This window comes from Amblyraja radiata, chromosome 5, assembly GCF_010909765.2.
Source record: "Amblyraja radiata isolate CabotCenter1 chromosome 5, sAmbRad1.1.pri, whole genome shotgun sequence".
Lineage (NCBI taxonomy): Eukaryota > Metazoa > Chordata > Chondrichthyes > Rajiformes > Rajidae > Amblyraja > Amblyraja radiata.
The window spans coordinates 46,187,952-46,206,543 of NC_045960.1; the positions used below are offsets into that span (position 1 = coordinate 46,187,952).

At 40.6% G+C, this 18,592-nt stretch overlaps 1 protein-coding gene across 1 annotated transcript in view; it reads left to right on the forward strand.

Annotated features, from left to right (window-relative positions):
* hdac2 (histone deacetylase 2) overlaps positions 1 to 18,592 on the forward strand; it is a 34,726-nt gene that overhangs the window by 10,307 nt on the left and 5,827 nt on the right. The window contains exons 2-12 of the mRNA XM_033021144.1: positions 5,127 to 5,239; positions 5,335 to 5,452; positions 6,204 to 6,278; positions 7,308 to 7,446; positions 9,047 to 9,188; positions 11,479 to 11,571; positions 11,677 to 11,785; positions 11,912 to 12,052; positions 12,804 to 12,912; positions 17,030 to 17,163; positions 18,266 to 18,418. Coding sequence (XP_032877035.1) covers positions 5,127 to 5,239; positions 5,335 to 5,452; positions 6,204 to 6,278; positions 7,308 to 7,446; positions 9,047 to 9,188; positions 11,479 to 11,571; positions 11,677 to 11,785; positions 11,912 to 12,052; positions 12,804 to 12,912; positions 17,030 to 17,163; positions 18,266 to 18,418 — 1,326 coding nt within the window. The remainder of the gene's footprint in view (positions 1 to 5,126; positions 5,240 to 5,334; positions 5,453 to 6,203; positions 6,279 to 7,307; positions 7,447 to 9,046; positions 9,189 to 11,478; positions 11,572 to 11,676; positions 11,786 to 11,911; positions 12,053 to 12,803; positions 12,913 to 17,029; positions 17,164 to 18,265; positions 18,419 to 18,592) is intronic.

Here is an 18,592-nt window from a genome sequence, read left to right on the forward strand (position 1 = left end):
TTATGAATCATGAATCTAACACTATCACACACACAAACTGTTCCCCCCCCCGCAACGCTGATTACACTGCGAGAGGGATTTACAAAGTCGGGTTTACTGAAATGGCCGACGACAATGCTGATGTTCCGCTCCGTTGCGTACTACACGTCAGCCCATTAGTATTAGCAGGAGTGCACTATCTTGCTTGCTATAGGAACTTTGATCTAGGGAAGATCACTGATTTATAAAGCATAAGAAGTGGGATGCAATGCATGGGACGCAGCTGAGTGCAAGATGTGATAATTGGAAACATTAGCAGGAAAGCAGAGTTAGGTGGCGGAAGGTTAGTTTTCAAACTGGAAGCATGTGACTAGTTGTGTGCCTCGAAGATCAGTGCTGGGTCATTGCTCTTTGTGGGTTATATCGATTAATTGGTTGAGAATGTATAAGGCATGATTACAAAATTTGCAATACGCACCAAAGCGCATCAAACAATTGCAGCAAGATCTTGCTCAGCTGGGTAAGTAGGCTGAGGAATGACTAATGCAAATAAGTGTGAGGTGTTATGTTTTCGGAAGTCAATAGATGGTAAACAATGAATTGGGTATTGGCTTTCATCATTCAGGGTATTGCGTATATAAGTTGGGACATTATGTTACAGTTGTACCAGATGTTGATGAGGCTGTACTTTGAGTATTGTGTGCATTTTTGGTAACCCTACTAAAGGAAGGATGTCATTAAGCTGGAAAGAGTGCAGAGAGATTTATGAGGATGTTGCTAGGACCCGAGGGCCTAAGCTAAAAGGAGATGTTGGGCAGGCTAGGACATTATTCCTTGTAACATGTGAGACTGAGGGGTGATCTTCTCGAGGTGTATAAAATCATGAGGGGAATAGACGGGCTGAATGCACAGAATCTTTATCCCAGAGTAAGGGAAACATGAACCAGAGAACATTGGTTTAAGGTAAGAGGGGAAAGCATCAATAGGAATCTGAGCAGCAACTTTTTCACTCCGTGGGTGGTAGGTATATGGAACGATCTGCCAGATTGAAGCAGATACTATAACAGGATTTAAACAACAGTTTAAATCAGTTACATGGATCGGAAAAGTTTAGAGCAGAGGCCTCCAAACTTTTCAGCATGAGGGCCACATTGTATATTTGGCACATTTTTGAGGGCCGTAGGAAAAAATAAAGAAATGTCTCACACACACACACACACACACACACACACACACACACACTCACTGGCGCACACACACACACACTCACTGGCGCACATACACACACACACACACAGGCACGTATACACACACACGCACACACACTGACACATACACACACACACACACACACACACACACACACACACACAGAAACGCCCACGCACACGTGGACTACCACATACCGAAACACACACAAACACACTCACACGTACAGGCTCTCTCACACTCTTTCTATCTCTATCTCTCTCCCTCTCACACACATACACACCCACTGTGATCACCACTCAGGCATATTAACAGACCCACGCACGCATAATGCTCACCCATCGGGCACATACATACACACACAGAGCCGGCTACCGATCCGCCGATCTCCGCAGGGCTGGCGAGAGATGGGGGGGGGGAGGAAGAGTGAAAGGGGAGAGAAAGGGAGGGAAGCATGTCTATTGTGAAGGATAGTGCTAGTGCGTACGGATGGGCCGAAGGATCTGTTTCCGCGCTGTATCTCTAAAGCTGCGCTACCACAGAACCCGCTAAACAGCCCGCCGCACGGAACGTGTTAAGAGCTTGCTGCGGGCTGGATAAAATCTCGTGGCAGGCCGGATGTGGACTGCGGGCCATAGTCTGGAGACCCCTGGTTTGATGAGCCTGTTGCCATGCTGTATGACTATGACTCTAGGAAACAACTGGGTACATGTGTCGCTACAGGTGCACAACCTTTTATCCGAAAGCCTTGGGACCAGACACTTGTCGGATTTCGGAATTTTTCGGATTTCCGAATGGAAGATTTTTAGCGCAGATTAGGTAGGTAGCGCGGGCGGCTTGAAAAGTCTGGAGCGGCTGCCTCCTCGCCGGAGACCGGGGAATCATTGTAAATCATTGCATAAATGTTAGTCAGTTAGTTTGGAGGGATTTTATGTGATGGGGGGGGGGGGTGAAGGGGGAAACTTTAATTCTTAGTCCCCTACCTGGTCGGAGAGGCGGGGAGCGGGCAATGCCTTACCGGGTCGCCGTGCAGTAAGCTCCGGAGCGCTGTGGCTGCCGACTCCCAACATCGCGGAGCTGGGGGCTGCGGGCGTCCGGCCGCGGGCGGCGCCGGTTGGAGCTCCGACCCCGGCAACTCTACCCCTGGCTGCGCGGCGCTCCAAATCCAGCGCGGCCCTCGGCCGGACGCCCGCAGCCCCGCGATGTTGGGAGTCGGCGGCGTCGCAGCGCTGGGATACCAGCGGGGAGCGGGCAATGCCTTACCGGGTCGCCGTGCGGTAAGCTCCGGAGCGCTGTGGCCGCCGACACACATGTCGGCGGCCACAGCGGAGCTGGGTCTGCAGGCGTCCGATCGCGGGCCGCGCTGGATTTGGAGCAGCCAGGGGTAGAGTTGCCGGGGTTGGAGCTACAACCGGCGCCGCCCGCAGCCCCAGCTGGGAGTTGGCGGCCACAGCGCTCCGGAGCTTAGTGCACAGCGACCCGGTAAGGCATTGCCTGCTCCCTGCCTCTCCGACCAGGTAGGGGACTAAGAATTAAAGTTTCCCCCTTCACCCCTTCACATAAAAGCCCTCCAAACTAACTGACTAACATTTAAGCAATGATTTACAGATGTTTAAGTGTCTCCCCTGTCTCCGGGGAGGAGGCAGCCGCTACAGTAGAACAGACCTGGGTTGACCGTGGGTCGTTTCGGGTCAAGTTTGGCGCCAAACGCGAGCATTGGTGTGCAGACGACATCCTGGAAAAAATGGCCGGTTTTCGGAGTTTTTCAGTTTCCGGAACTCCGGATAAAAGGTTGTGCACCTGTACTATGAAGCTGAAAGATAAATATCAGAGATTATGACTAAATAATTTAACTTAAGCGAGGTATATGGATTTTAATGTGTGACAAATGTAAACATTTTGAAACGGGAACCTAATGAAGGGTTATCTATTGCTGAAATTACAAGTTTATTAGATAAAATAATCTTTCATAAAGTTTCAACTAAAAATCACACTAGTAGTTTGACTGCTATGTCAAAATAAATTACTTTGATTAATGTGTATGTTGCTTTATAGTTCGGCAGCATAATTATACTAGGTCGTATGTACTAACATTAACTGGGTTGTGGAGGAGTTAAAGGTTTTTTATAAAGTTGCCTTTGGTGAAAATAAAGACAGAAAGACACAAATTGCTGGGGAAACTCAGTGGGTCAGGCAGCATCTGTAGCAAACATGGATAGGTAATGTTTCCTGTTATGTACCCCCCATCAGTCTGAAGAAGGGTTTCGGCCCGAAACGTCGCCTATTTCCTTCGCTCCATAGATGCTGCTGCACCCGCTGAGTTTCCCCAGCAATTTTGTGTACCTTAGGTAATGTTTCCTGTTGGGACCCTTGTTCTGACCCGGAACATAGCCTATCCATGTTCTCCACAAATCCAAAGATGTTATCTGAACTGCAGAGTTATTCCAGCACTTTGTGTCCTTTTTTGTAAAACAGCATTTGCAGTTCCTTGTTTCTACAGAAAGGATTGATGTTTAAAAAAAAAATTACAATACATTATAGACCTAAGCAGGTTATTTAATGTGTATAAAGCAAGTGAATTTCAATGGGTGTATTTGAAGCAGGGTTTTCCCATATAGTGTAAAATAGATTCAGCAAAAGTAATTATCGCTATGTTGATTAACACAATTAAAGTGAGTAGATACAGTTTCAAAATGGGAAAAAATGGGATTCATGTAAAGAGATGATTTTGGAATACAAATGTTCATAAACCATTGTGAATGAACATTGAACAAGCAATGATGGATAATGTTTCACTGAATTATATTTTAGCAGTAGGGAAAATCTTGTGTTAGAATTCTGATACGTGGTTCTTTTTTAATTATTCTGTTGTGGAGAATTCACTAGTTTAAAGGGGGCTTCATTTTCTTGCCCTGAAAGGATTGAACAGATTAATCTTTGGAGTTTAAGAAAAGTTTTGTGTAGATTTTAACTACTTAGATTTGGTGAGGTGCAACAATATGTAATACAGAAACAGAATGCTGGAAGAACTCAATAGCTGTGGAGGCAATGTGTGATGAAATTTCAGGTCACGACCCTACATAGGACTGAGAAGGAAAAGGAAAGTATGAAGGAGGGGTGAGGCAGGGACTGGTAGATAATAGGTAGAACCTGATGGGGAAAGGGTGATGGGCAGATGCAACCAGGTAGGGAAGGGGTGGGAGCCTCTGTCTCTTCCCTCCCTCATGATTGTTATAAATTATCTATCTTTTCTCTTTCCTCATAGTCCTGATGCAGGGTCTCAACCCAAAACTTGCATCTTTTGCTACCACAGATGCTGATTGACCCACTGATTTCTGACGGCATTTGTTCCAGATTCCAGCATCTGCAGTCTTTGTTCTCAACAGTCCAATGATGTAGACTGCTTGTAGAAAGCAGTGGTTGCAAGGAATCAAAAACCTTTATTTTTCTCTTTAAGCAATCTTTTTCTTCTCATGGAACCGGTGTTGACTCTTCAACAATTTTGACAGTGAAGTTACATTTGGTTTATGTGATCTCTTCCTACATAAGTTTAGAGCTGAATAATGGGATGGAAGCTTCATTATCTAATTATTAAAATGTAATACTAACTATGTTCTTTCTTCTCACAACAGTATAACAATGTTTTTTTCTGGTATTGTCGAAGGTTTGTCAATATTATCAATATTTTTCCACACAGTGTTCACCGTATTCATATTTGCAAATTGCCACATGTGACTTGCTGTTGATGTAATGGGGCCTAAGCAAATGTTTTAATAACTTCTTTAGACTTTTCTTTGGTATTGATATTTGCATGAATGTATCGTCAGGATTTAATTGATGAACAATATGAGAAGTCTTGTTAAATGGCTGAAATTTAATTATGCCTGCACAATTGCATTTTTTAATCCTGAATACTTTAATATTTTAATTCTTACTAGGTGACATCGGAAACTACTATTATGGTCAGGGGCACCCCATGAAACCACATCGAATCCGTATGACTCATAATCTGTTGCTGAATTATGGTTTATACCGAAAGATGGAAATTTATGTAAGTTGGTTCTTGTTTTTTTTTTAATCTGTAAATGTGGGGAATAAGGGAGAATTGACAAATATAATAAGCTTTTTTTTTAATGTTTCCACTAGCGACCACATAAGGCTACAACTGAGGAGATGACAAAGTACCATAGTGATGACTATGTCAAATTTCTGCGGTCAATACGACCAGATAACATGTCAGAATACAGCAAACAGATGCAAAGATGTAAGAACGTAATTTACCTTGTTTTATACATTTTAACTTTAAGTAATTACGGGGGGGGGGGGGGGTTAAAGTCACACAAATATATAAACCCACACCAAGATATGCATGGTTTACTTTAAAAAAATTGCATTTATCATTGGATATTTAGTAGAAAAGAACAACGTTGTCCTTTTAATTATTTTTCCATCTCTTTCCTTCTTTGCCAGCGGTTTACTTGAAATTATTGTGTAACCATTTCTGTTTCTGATCAGTAAGAAAATATGTAATTGGAATTTTTTTCTCTGATTTCAAAAAGAAACATGGTATGGGAATCAAAAATATAATCCTGCATGATTGTTACCAGAGTAAAGTAATCCATAGTTTTTCTCAAAATTACATTGAAAAATTCTTTGCAGTAAAGTAGAGGAGGCTTCAATTTATGATGCCACCCAAAGGTTGGTGCTTCAGTATTGAAAGGCATATCAATCTATATTATATGCTTGCTCAAAATAATTTAAACCTTTGAACTGATTTGAATATAGTGTCAGCTGATTTATTTATATGCAGAAATCGTATTAGTTGTGGGTATCTGGTAAATTCAGGGTACTGTCCATTTCACTACTGATTTTAGGGCTACCTCAGTGCTTGTACTATTACTTTTTATCTGAACATACCCAATGACACGTTCTGCCTCTAAAAAATAATTAAAAATGCAATTAATTATTCATTTTGACGTTTTCTCTAATTGCAAGCAATATTTTTATTTCTGCAGTTAATGTTGGAGAAGATTGTCCTGTATTTGACGGAATGTTTGAATTTTGTCAGCTATCAACGGGAGGTTCAGTCGGTGAGATTTTCCAAAGTTTATGGAATGCGCTGGTAGTTATTTAATTTACATCACAATTTAGTGAATAGCAAGACTAAGTGGGACCCGTCACACGGAAGGCCTGGTCCCCCAACGCAACCCGTTTCCCAACACAATATTCCACCACTCGCCCGTTCCCCCAACGCAACCCGTTCCCCCAACGCAATATTCCACCACTCACCCATAGCCTCTAACTGCGCAGACACAGCTCATTTTCCCTCATCCCCCAGCATGCCCTCCCCTCCTCTTCATCCTCCCTCTTCTTTCCCCTCTCCTCCTCCCCTCCCCAATCCCTCCCTCACATATCCTTTTCCTTTCCCCTACCCTCAGTCACTCCATCCCTCCATAACTCATCTCCCCTCCCTACCCCCCTCCTATCCCTCTATTCCCCACCTCCCCCACTCCTCACCTCCCCTATCTCCCCCCCACTATCCCTCCTGACCTCCACCACTGCCCTCCTCGCCCTGTATTCCCTACTCCCTCCTCTCCCTCTATTCCCCCTTCTCCCCACTTTCCCCCCCCTCTCCCTCCCTACCCCCTCCTTGGCCTCGGAGTCGGATTCGGCCAGGCTCTAGGCGACGCAGCTCCAGCCGCGCTCATTCAGCTTTATTCTCCCTGGCGGTGAGTGACAGAGGACCCGGCCAATCAGTGCGGCGATGTTGCACCGGAAGGGGCGTCGCCGTCCCTGGTGACTGACAGAAGAGGAGACCAATCTGCACATGCGCGGTTTTTAGGATTTTTAAACGTTAATAACTTTTAAACGATACCAATGATCGGAACAAAACTTGTTGCACTTCAGCACAGGAGAACAGTGCGTAAAAATCGTAGCGCTATTGTGTACCGTTTTTGCCCAAATAGAAAAATCACGCAAACTGGAAGAGCGCAAGATCAGAGTTTTAGTTATGTATCGATAGATTTAAAATTTGATTGCAACTAAAATTTATTTAAAATTTTATTGTAACTAAAATTTCTACCATGTCAAAGAAATTTTAATTTTCCTCTTCTACACAGCTGCAGCAGTAAAACTCAATAGGCAACAGACTGACATTGCAATCAACTGGGCTGGAGGCCTTCATCATGCCAAGAAATCTGAAGCATCAGGTTTTTGTTATGTCAATGATATTGTTCTCGCCATCCTTGAATTACTGAAGTAAGTAAATTGGTTACTGTATTTTTTAGGGCAATAACTGACCTTTGATTTGTTCTTTTGATGTTCAGTATAGTCCAAATGTATAAATATTCAGTACAATTTTCAATCCACTATAATTGCTAAATACTCTGTATTATTAAAGTTGGTACCTATTGGCATTAAATTAGAGACACTGCATTGAGGCACCCAATTTATGCTGAACTCTTAACCATGATGTGATCTGCTATTCTTATTCATTAACATGGGTGTGTCTTTTACCCATATGCTATTCCTTTGCAGGTTCCTTAAGTCTATTCAATTGTTTAGTGTTCATCCTTTTCAGTATTACCTGCAAGTTTGAGTATCATTCCCTCCTGCCCTTAATCTGAGTCATTGGTATATGCTGATTCTATGCCAGAACCGTGTGCTGTGTAACACTTCTTTCAAATCAGATTTTAATTTGATTTGCCGCATTTTCTCTGTTCTGTACTTCTGTTTTTTTTGCGATAGCTTGTTGAAGATGTCCTAAAAATCTATGGTCAATATACCACTTGGATGCCCACCATTCACAATATATCCCATCCTTTGTCTTCAGATTTCACTCCTTTCCTTATCTCACAGCACCTGGCAATCAAACCCCCCCCCCCCCTCACCTTGTCATGTGTAGGCATCCCCACCTTGCTTCCAGTTTTCTTACCCCACTACAATTAATCTAAAGAGGGGTCCTGACCAAAAACAACAGTTATCCATGTATTTCAGAGATGCTGCCTAGCCTTCTGAGTTATTTCAGCACTTTTTTTTTAAACCAGCATCTGTTGTTCGTTGTGTGTACACAATATTCGGAAAAATTTTGCTTTTTTAAGCATGACCTCTTTGAAAATCATGCTGATGTTTCTATTATTTATTTATTTTACTTCTGCGTCTTTTTCATAATTAAAAATAAATCAAAACCCCCATATTTCTCTTACTCAATTACTTCAAACTATTTTTTCTGTATTTACTCAGGTCAGCTTTCTCTCCCTTTTTAAATTAGGTGTTATATCGACCCCAACTCTGTCTGAAACAATTTCCACAAACTTCTCATGATCCCAGCACATATTTTGCTTTCAATTTGCCAACATCTCCAGTAGATTTTCTCCTAGTATCTCTCATCACTATTTTAAGGATTCAACTTTTTTTTCCTTCTGTGAATGCCAAATCACTTGTTAGCACCTGCTACATGTGACAATAAACTCAACTAACCTCAAATCAAATTACTTGCTAGATATCTCTGATTGTTTCTGCTTCTTGTCTTTCAGAGCCCACATCATATTTATGAATCCTCCTTTAATTGACACATTAGTGAAATACTAATACTAATTTCTTATTTCTGCTTTTCTTTCTTCCTATTAAAATTTGTCAACTGCTAATCTTTAGTCAACCATTTAGTCATTTGTCCTAACTTCCTTACTCTGGCATTATTTTTGTTTGATATTAGTTAAAACTCTTCTGTGGCATAAATGCTACAGAGGTGAAAGTTGCTATTATTCAAAAACCTGTACGAAATGGCTGTGGATTTGCATTGCGATATTCCATTTGAGTGATATGTTCAATCTAAAGAGCATATGTTCTATTTGCACAGATACCATCAGAGAGTTTTGTATATTGATATTGACATTCACCATGGAGATGGTGTGGAAGAAGCCTTTTATACAACGGACCGTGTAATGACTGTTTCATTTCATAAATATGGTGAATATTTCCCTGGCACAGGTGATCTACGGGTAAGTTGAAAAACAAGCACCGCAAATGCTAAAAAAATGTGTAATAAAATCAGAAACTCTTAGAAATACACAACAAATCAGGCAGCAACTGTGGAGAGTGAAATAGTTGACATTTCATGTTGATGTTGTAATACCAGAAGAAAAGTTAGACATTAAGCATGTTTTAAGTAAAGAGAATGTAAAAGGATGGAGTCATCAACGGGAACATCTATGATCTGGTGGAGACCAAGAAAGGTTGAGTAACACAAGTTGGTGGTACCAATTGAAGAGGAATGTGAACAATTATTAATCATAACTGTTCTATCTGGAGGAGATAGAAATTGAAGGAAATTAGGGCAAAGGAAAGACAAGCAAAAGCAATATTGGAACTATTGGGTATTAAACACTGCATTTGATGGAAATCTTGCATCAAAGAAAATGTTGGAAATATGCACCAGGGTAGATACCTATTGAGTGAGAAAAACATGAGATAGTGTTACAGGTTAATAACAGTTCATCAGAACAAACCAGGGCATGACATTAAAAGGCTTGCATCCTGAGTTCTGTAAATACCTTGACTGAAGATGTAATACTATTCCTCAAGCTTGCATTGAGATTGCTTAGAACAGTAAAATACATCAAATATAGAGACATCAAATATCTACTAGTACTCTCCTCTGCCTAGCGGAGCTGCTCCTTACCCTCAACAACTTTTCTTTGACTGCTCCCATATCCTCCAAATCCAAGGCGTAGCTATGGGCACAAGCATGGGCACCAGCTATGCCTACCTCTTTGTAGGGTACGTCGAACAACCCTTGTTCGAGGCGTACCTTGGGCCTATCCCCGAACTCTACCTCCGCTACACTGACGACTGCATTGGTGCCACCTCCTGCACCCATGGTCTCGTTGGGATCCCTTAATAATGAGAAAGGAAGAGGTAATAGAGCAGTAAAAGAGGTTAAATGGCAGGATTCACTGCAGTTTTATGGGGAGTGGGTGATGGTGAAAACACATGAGTGACCCAGAAAGTTGTAGAAAGAAAAGTATTTTCAGATATTGGCATCAGTTTAAGATGGTGCAAATTATGGAAAGGATCTATTGAATGTAGAAGGTAAGCTCAAGGGGGGTGCTGCCTTTGAACCAGGCAGGAGATAAAAGGTGAGGCCTGAAGTGTGGGGGAATGGAACAGAAGAGTTGTGAGCATGGTTAAGAACGATGCAAAGAAAGCCACGGTTTAGGTAAGTAAAATGCATCTCACAATGCTAATATGGAAAGTATAATTTTCTTAACAGGTGCAACAAAATTAGAAACCCTGGGAGAATTGAATGGAAATTTTAATAGGGGACAGTATAGAGGAGGTGTAGTCAAGATTTCTTAATTAGTCTTTTATAAATTTAAGTCTATTCATTTTTTTTTTATAAGAGATATTCAAAACAGTTGAAAGGACATTGACAGCTCTGAGCTTTGCTTTGCCAGAGAACAGATGGATACAAGGTTGAATTCAATCTGCCCTCCATTTTGTAAGAGATTAGTGTGGACAGGCAGGCACTGCAGTAACACATTTAGGCCTGAAGCTAAATCGACATGATCTAGCACGGTAGGGTAAAACACAAAGAAATCAAAAGAAATTCAGGAGACTTAATTTTGAATATGAACTACCCCTTTAGCAATCATTTTTCATAAGAAAGCCTTTTCTTTCACCGGTGTGTTTGAAGTCTTGAATTGTGTTTTGGCCAGGTGTCTTAGAGATCATGACAATTCTGTTACAATCTGCAGAACCTCATGATGGCTCAGCAGGTTGTGTTGTAATGATGTAATCTGCCAGATGGTAAGATAATACAGCAGCTGGCACTTTTAGTTTAAAAAAAAATCCATTCGATTATCTCAGGATGCATTTTGATGGTTTGGAACTGTTTTGAATTTTCGTTCCAAGACCTGAAGGACGTAATTATTTTTTGCCAAGCAACCCAAAACTTTTATTAGTCACACTGCAACCCTTTTAAAGAATGTCAAGAAAAAAAGGTATAAAGATATCTTTGAAGGGAATAAACTTTCTTGATGATCTCCCATGTGATTGAGATTGTCCAAATGTATTACGAGGACTTATAAGAACTTTTGTTTCGAATTCCAGTAATCTTGAGTCAAAGTAGTGTCGAATAAATGCAAGGAAACTATTGCAATATAATACAAACATACCTGAAGATACTTGCTGATGTGCTGTTGTTTCATGCATCCAAAGTGATTAAATAGCATCAATAATGACTGTTCCTCAAATTGACACTGATTTCACATTTTGTTCTTTTACCAACAGGACATAGGGGCTGGGAAAGGTAAATATTATGCTGTCAACTTTCCATTGCGAGATGGAATTGATGATGAATCTTACGAACAAATATTTAAGCCAGTATGTTTCTTGAATTTTCTTCTATCTTTATAAATATTTAAACTTTACTTTGATTATATTACATTGTTTACACTTATTTTTTCTCTGCTTTTATTTTTAATGCAGATTTTGACCAAGGTTATGGAAATGTACCAGCCCAGTGCTGTTGTACTTCAGTGTGGGGCTGATTCATTGTCAGGAGACAGACTTGGGTGTTTCAATCTCACATTAAAGGGTATGTGCATCTGTACTATTACATATCATAGTGAAATACTTATGCAGCAATTATTAAATAAAAAGCAGCAAGATCTTATGGTTTTTACAGAGGACCGTTGCATGTTATTACTGTTTCTTGAAATAGGTCATGCCAAATGTGTGGAGTTCATTAAGACTTTCAACTTGCCTCTCCTGATGCTCGGAGGTGGAGGATATACAATCCGCAATGTTGCTCGTTGCTGGACATATGAGACAGCTGTAGCGCTGGATACAGAAATTCCAAATGGTAATTATTAGATACAAAATAATCTTATTCGTTCTAACTCAAGTTGGTAAACTTTATGTATATAAGCGAGTGTTTTGCTTAATGATCTCTATAGGTTTCCTCCTTGGTTCAGAGAGATGATATTGGACACTTAAGGGAAACTGGTGCAATATTTGCATTTGTTTGAGTTATGCATTCAGTAGATTGTCTTATGTTAGTTTAAACTGAAGATTCCCACAGTTTTTTGGTCAGAGGGATACAATTTTTTAATATATTCAAATATTATTGGCCCATAGTTTTGGACTCACCCTAAAGTGGAAATTCTTTTTACTGTCTAAATTTTGAAGCTCTTCATAATTTAAAGGCTTTATCAGATCACTGCTCCATTTTCATTTGCAGAGCCAAGAGCCCAAGATAATTATTTAATCATACAATCATCCCAGTTGTGACATCATGCTTTTAATTGTTTTTGCATATCTCTGACTTTCTTCAGTGCTGTATAACTTGCTGAGTGTTTCCAGCATTTTCTGTTTTTATCTCAGGTTTACAACATTCAAAATGTTTTATTTCTGCTTTTTTCCCCCCATGCTTTTCAGTGTGTTACATTTAACACGGCTTATTTGTTTCTCAATATTGCTCCTGCAGTGGACTACAGTACAAAAAAAACCCTTGTTATCAAATGATTACATGAAGATTGGATTTGTGATGTTATTGTGTACTTTTGATGCTTCATGATCCAAAACTGATATTATCGGTACTTGTTTTAAATTAGAGCTACCGTACAATGACTATTTTGAATACTTTGGGCCAGACTTCAAACTACACATCAGTCCTTCTAATATGATGAACCAGAACACACTGGAATATATGGAAAAAATAAAGTAAGTACAGTTTGTTTATGAGAGATCAGAAGCATGAGGGCTGAATCTTAACTTCACCTAAAGGAGGGTTTGGATTCAGTTGAGAACCTCTCCTGAAGCTTTCACCTTTCACATTCTCCAAACTATAATCTCCAGCTCCTTGCTACTGCAACCCTCCCTGGTGCTTGATCAGCTTAATTTTGGGACAGGAACCTGTCAAGGCACAGCTGTACATGCTGTCAAATTCAAGCTTCACAGCATACAGTGTAATACAAACCATCACGATACAGCAAGCTCCTGATCCAGTACCAGTTTCTTGCAGTTTGGTCAGAGATAAAATGATTCCAATAATAGGCACACAACAATTGCTCGAAAAACAGATCTTGCCAAACAGATGTAGTATGTCCCAAACATACTACATCTTGTGTTTGGGACAGTAATATTTTAGATTTAGTGGGTATTGAGACTTGTGTGTCTGTCATTACTTATCAGTGTGATTTACAGTGCCCTCTATATAATGTTTGGGACAAAGATCCATCATTTATTTATTTGTCTCTGTACTCCACAATTTGATATTTGTAATAGAAAAAAATCACATGTGGTTAAAGTGCACATTGTCAGATTTTAATAAAGGTCATTTTATACATTTTGGTTTCACCATGTAGAAATCACAGCAGTGTTTATACATTGTCCCCCTATTTCAGGGCACCATAAGGATTAGGACACAGAAATGTCATGTAAATGAAAGTAGTCATGTAGTATTTTGTTGCATATCCTTTGCGTGCAATGACTACTTGAAGTCTGAGATTCATGGACATTACCAGTTGCTGGGTGTCTTCTCTGGTGATGCTCTGCCAGGCCTGTATTGCAGCCATCTTTAGCTTAAGCTTGTTTTGGGGGCAAGCCCCCTTCAGTTTACTCTTCAGCATATAAACGGCATGCTCAATTGGGTTCAGATCGGGTGATTGACTTGGCCACTCAAGAATTGACCATTTTTTAGCTTTGAAAAACTCCTTTGTTGCTTTAGCAGTATGTTTGAGATCATTGTTTTGCTGTAGAATGAACCGCTGGCCAATGAGTTTTCTGGCATTTGTTTGAACGAGCAGATAGTGTAATGTCTTCTGTAAGACCTTGTTGTGACTAGCACAATCAATACACGTCCGACATCTTGTAGAAAAGGTTTAATCTGCAATGACTGAAACTTCTAGAAGGTCACTTGACCCCAGTTACGAGGCACAGGTACATTTGCCAGCTTTTGCTTTTGGCCTCAAGGGGCACTGGCATTTACATTACATATTACATTACATATACATCACATCTCCCCCTTCACTTTAATTACATCACATCTCCCCCTTCACTTTAATTACACCACATCTCCCCCTAATATCCACATAAGGATTTACACTAGACTGTTGTTCTCGGCGCATCGTGCCTTCTGGGAGACTATTTCTGGCTTCTGGGAGACTGGCTCCTCTGTCTAGGTTTCTCACATCTGGGCGTCGCTACAGGTGGTCTATCCACGGCTATACAGGGGTCTATCCCCATCTACACAGGGGTCTCCTGGCTACACATGGGTCTATCCACGGCTACACATGGGTCTATCCACGGCTACACAGGGGTCTATCCACGGCTACACAGGGCTCTAACCACGGCTACTGGTCTCTATCCTGGGCTACAGGGCTCTATCCTGGACTAGACGTCTATACTGAATTTACTCTCCGCCTGGTCTTGTAGACTTGCTCCGTCTAGGAGGCGGACTTCTTCAAAAAAAACAAAAACTTAAGACAGTCAATACTAAACAGTCAATACAAATATTCTCATTCTTTCAATTTCTTGCATAATAACTCTTGGCTTCTTAACTTTTACTTCTTCACTTCTTAATTTTTACTTCTTTGCATTTTCGTCAAATTATCTGTACTTCTTGGCTTCTTAACTTTTACTTCTCTGCATTTGTCCCTTAGTGTCTTTAAACTGTTGTTAGGGTCATGCTGTGCGTTCCACAGGGCTCTTTGAATCTCTCTAACATGGCGGCGGCGGCTGTTATTGCCGCTCGAACGCGGGCTCCGATCAGGGGCACTGGCATTTACATTACATATTACATTACATATACATCACAGATAGAATGTGTCTATACACTTCAGAATTCATTATGCTACTACCATCAGCAGTTGTAACATCAATGAAGAAAAGTATGCCCTCAAAGATAGTAATCTCTAGATTGCTCTATGAGCTACTGAGGATAGGAATCAGAAGATAGAGCAAGTGAATGCATGACTGAGGAGTTGGTGCATTTTTGGACTACTGGGATCTTGTCTGTGGCAGTGGTGACCTATTCTGCCAATGACAGAATTGCGTAAATCACCAACACAATCCTAGTGGAAAAAATGTTCAGTTTTCACAGTGAGTACATCCTTCATCGTGTTGTACAGCATTTTCATTGTGTCAAATAAGATAAATTCCGAACAAATCTACTAGCTTCAAACTGGGCGCCCATGAGGCACAATGAGCCATGAGCAGTAGCAGAATTATATTCTACCATTAAACTGTAAACTTATGACCTGGCATATTGTCGCAGCAATCCACTGAATATCAAGCCAGGAAACTAATCCCACTTCAGTCAGATGTATGAAAAAGCATACCAAGAACAGCAACCGGATTACCAAAAAAGTGTTAATCGTGGATTTTTATCAAAGGATAACGTGTGCTAAACTGAAAATAGCATGAAAATGACAGAATTTCTTGATTAGTACCGGTGCCAGATGTTATGGGGTGAAGGCAGGAGAATGGGGTTAGGAGGGAGAGATGATTGAATGGCGGTGTAGACGATGGCCCGAATGGCTACTCCTATTCCTTATGACCTTATGAAATTGTGGTAAGTAATGATAGAAACATTGGATCAGATCAAAGGTCATTTGTCCGGTCACCTTCAGTTGTGAATGGACTCAACAAGTGAACTGAAAGAGAATGCCCACTTCAATGACGCTTGAGATGTGTGAAAGTGCCCTAGACAACACTGAATTAATTGCACTGTTCATTCAGATGTTTCATTGAGATGATTCAGCTCAGTCCTTCAATCTCCAAACTCCTGACCTAGGAGTCTGCTGATGGATCATTGACGATGCTGACCTATAGACCACAACCGTGAGGATGAACGACAACACAGCGTCCACACTGGTCTACCAATCTACCTGTGTTGTCACTTTCAGAGAACTGTAGACTTGAACCCCCAGGTTTCTCTATTCATCAACATTGCTTAGCACATGTCAGAAACTCTGCTATCTCCTACCCTACTTCATATAGCAACCTGGGATAGATCTCTTCTGGCCCTGAGGATTTATCAACTTTTATGTTTTCTATGACATTTAAAATCTCCTCCTTAATACTGACATGCTTACGACTATCAACGTACCCCTCCCTGAAATTGATATATTTCACATCCTTCTTAGTGAATACAGTATTTATTTATGACTTTGCCCACATATCCTGGCCATACACATAGATTACACTTTAAGTGGACACACTCCTGTCTTGTCTATTCTCCCTGAATGGGAAAGCTTTAGAGGGATATCGGGCAAAAGGGGCTAGGTTAAATGGGCATGGTCAACATGGTTGAGTAGGGCCACGGGACCTGTTTCCATGTTGTACGAGATTGTATTGGGATTCTCCTTAATCTTATTTGCAAAGGATATTTCCTGGCCTTTTCTGCCTTCTCGTTTGTTTCTTAAAGGGTGCTCATTCACCCACTAGTTGCCGACACGCGTTTATTCCTGATCGTTAGCATCCAAGGTTCTATAATCTTGCTATCTTTACCTTTTAATCTTTCCTGGAACATGCTGGCCCTGAACTCTTACTAACTAATTTTTTTACAAGGCTCCTACTTGTCAGATATTATTTTACATCAAGGCATCTGCTCCCATCCACTTTCACCAGACCCCCACTTTTGCTACTAAAATCAGTCTCTCCACAAATTAGGGCTATAACTTGAGGGCCAATCTTATCCCTTTCCATAACAACCATGTTTCGATTCTGCATATCTCATGATATCAAATGGTAAATAGTAGATGTTTCTGTTGCGTCTAAATTGATTAATTATTCTTGAAGTGATTTTGTGTGTGTAATTTGTCTTAATTCTTCGCAGATTGCGTTTGTTTGAAAACCTACGCATGTTGCCTCATGCTCCTGGTGTCCAGATGCAAGCAATCCCAGAAGATGCTATTCAAGAAGATAGTGGAGAAGAGGATGAGGAGGAGGATACTGAAAAACGGATTTCAAGTTAGTTGCAGTCCACCTGCTAAGAATGGATTGTCATATGTGAAGGAAGGATTCTCAATCTACCTTGTTGCAGCCCTTGCATTTTTTGTTATCTTCACTTTCTCTAACTCTAACACTATATTCTGCATGTGTAGGAAAGAACTGCAGATGCTGGTTTAAATCGAAGGTAGACAAAATGCTGGAGTAACTCAGCGGGACAGGCAGCATCCCTAGAGAGAAGGAATGGGTGACGTTTTGGGTCGAGCCCCAAAACGCTGCCCATTCCATCTATCCAGAGATACTGCTTGTCCCGCTGATTTACTCCAGCGTTTTGTGTCTATCTTTAGTACTCATGTGTGACATGATTTGCCTGGGTAGAATACAAGAACAAACCTCTTTTCACTGTATCTCGGTACGCATGATAATAACAAACCAATACCACCTATATTTTGCAGTGATATGTTGTGTCCAAACAATCAAAAACAGACAAATATGATCCGATGGTATTTAAGAAAAAATATATTTTTTAAATCCTTTGAAGCAAAGGGCTTCTTGACACACAAATGAATGAAAAACAGACAAAAAGGCATAGTTAGATTAACAACTTTGAAACCAATGACCCACCCTAGTCATCTTTCCTGGTATAATATTCATAAATTCATGAATACTTTGACCGAGGATGGATTATGCTGGCCAGAATGATGTGAATTGTAATGCCATTGCATCAGCTGTGTGGATGAATGTGGGTTAGTTGTATGTACAAATACCTTTTATTTGAAATAGATGCTTTATTTTGGAGATATGTTAATTATTTCTTGACTGACAATGGAAGCAAGAGTAATTTCCAATCCCTACAAGTTACAAAAGGATACAGGAAGACATTTACATACAAGAAGATATTTACTGCAAAATGTTTGAATGGAACAAGCTGAAGTGAACTTGGTCACTAATTATTTGTTTTCAGGATAAGTATAGGTTAAGCATGGAAAAAGTTTGAGTATCTTGAGTTTGTGAAAAGGGTTACATGAGTGCATTTTTTTTCTTTCTTTGCCTTATTTGAAATGAACTTAAACATGCATTTATAACTGGCGCCTTAGCAATTGACTTATTTCTTCTGTTGCAGTTCGAGCATCTGATAAACGAATAGCTCGTGATGAGGAATTTTCAGACTCTGAAGATGAAGGAGAAGGAGGCAGAAGAAATGTTGCACTCCATAAGAAATGTACCAAGCGAGCCAGAATTGATGAAAAGAAAGAGCCAGAAGAGAGAAAACATGGTGAGTGCTCAAAGATAAAAGCAACAGAAATCGGTATATTAGAAGGGTTTCAGACCCAAACTTCACCTCATCACAGACTTTCCATGAGCTTGAACTAGAGCACAAGACAGGCCATACCATACCAAGGCTGACCTACTCCAGGACCACTCAGATGGCCCTTTGACTGACACAGGC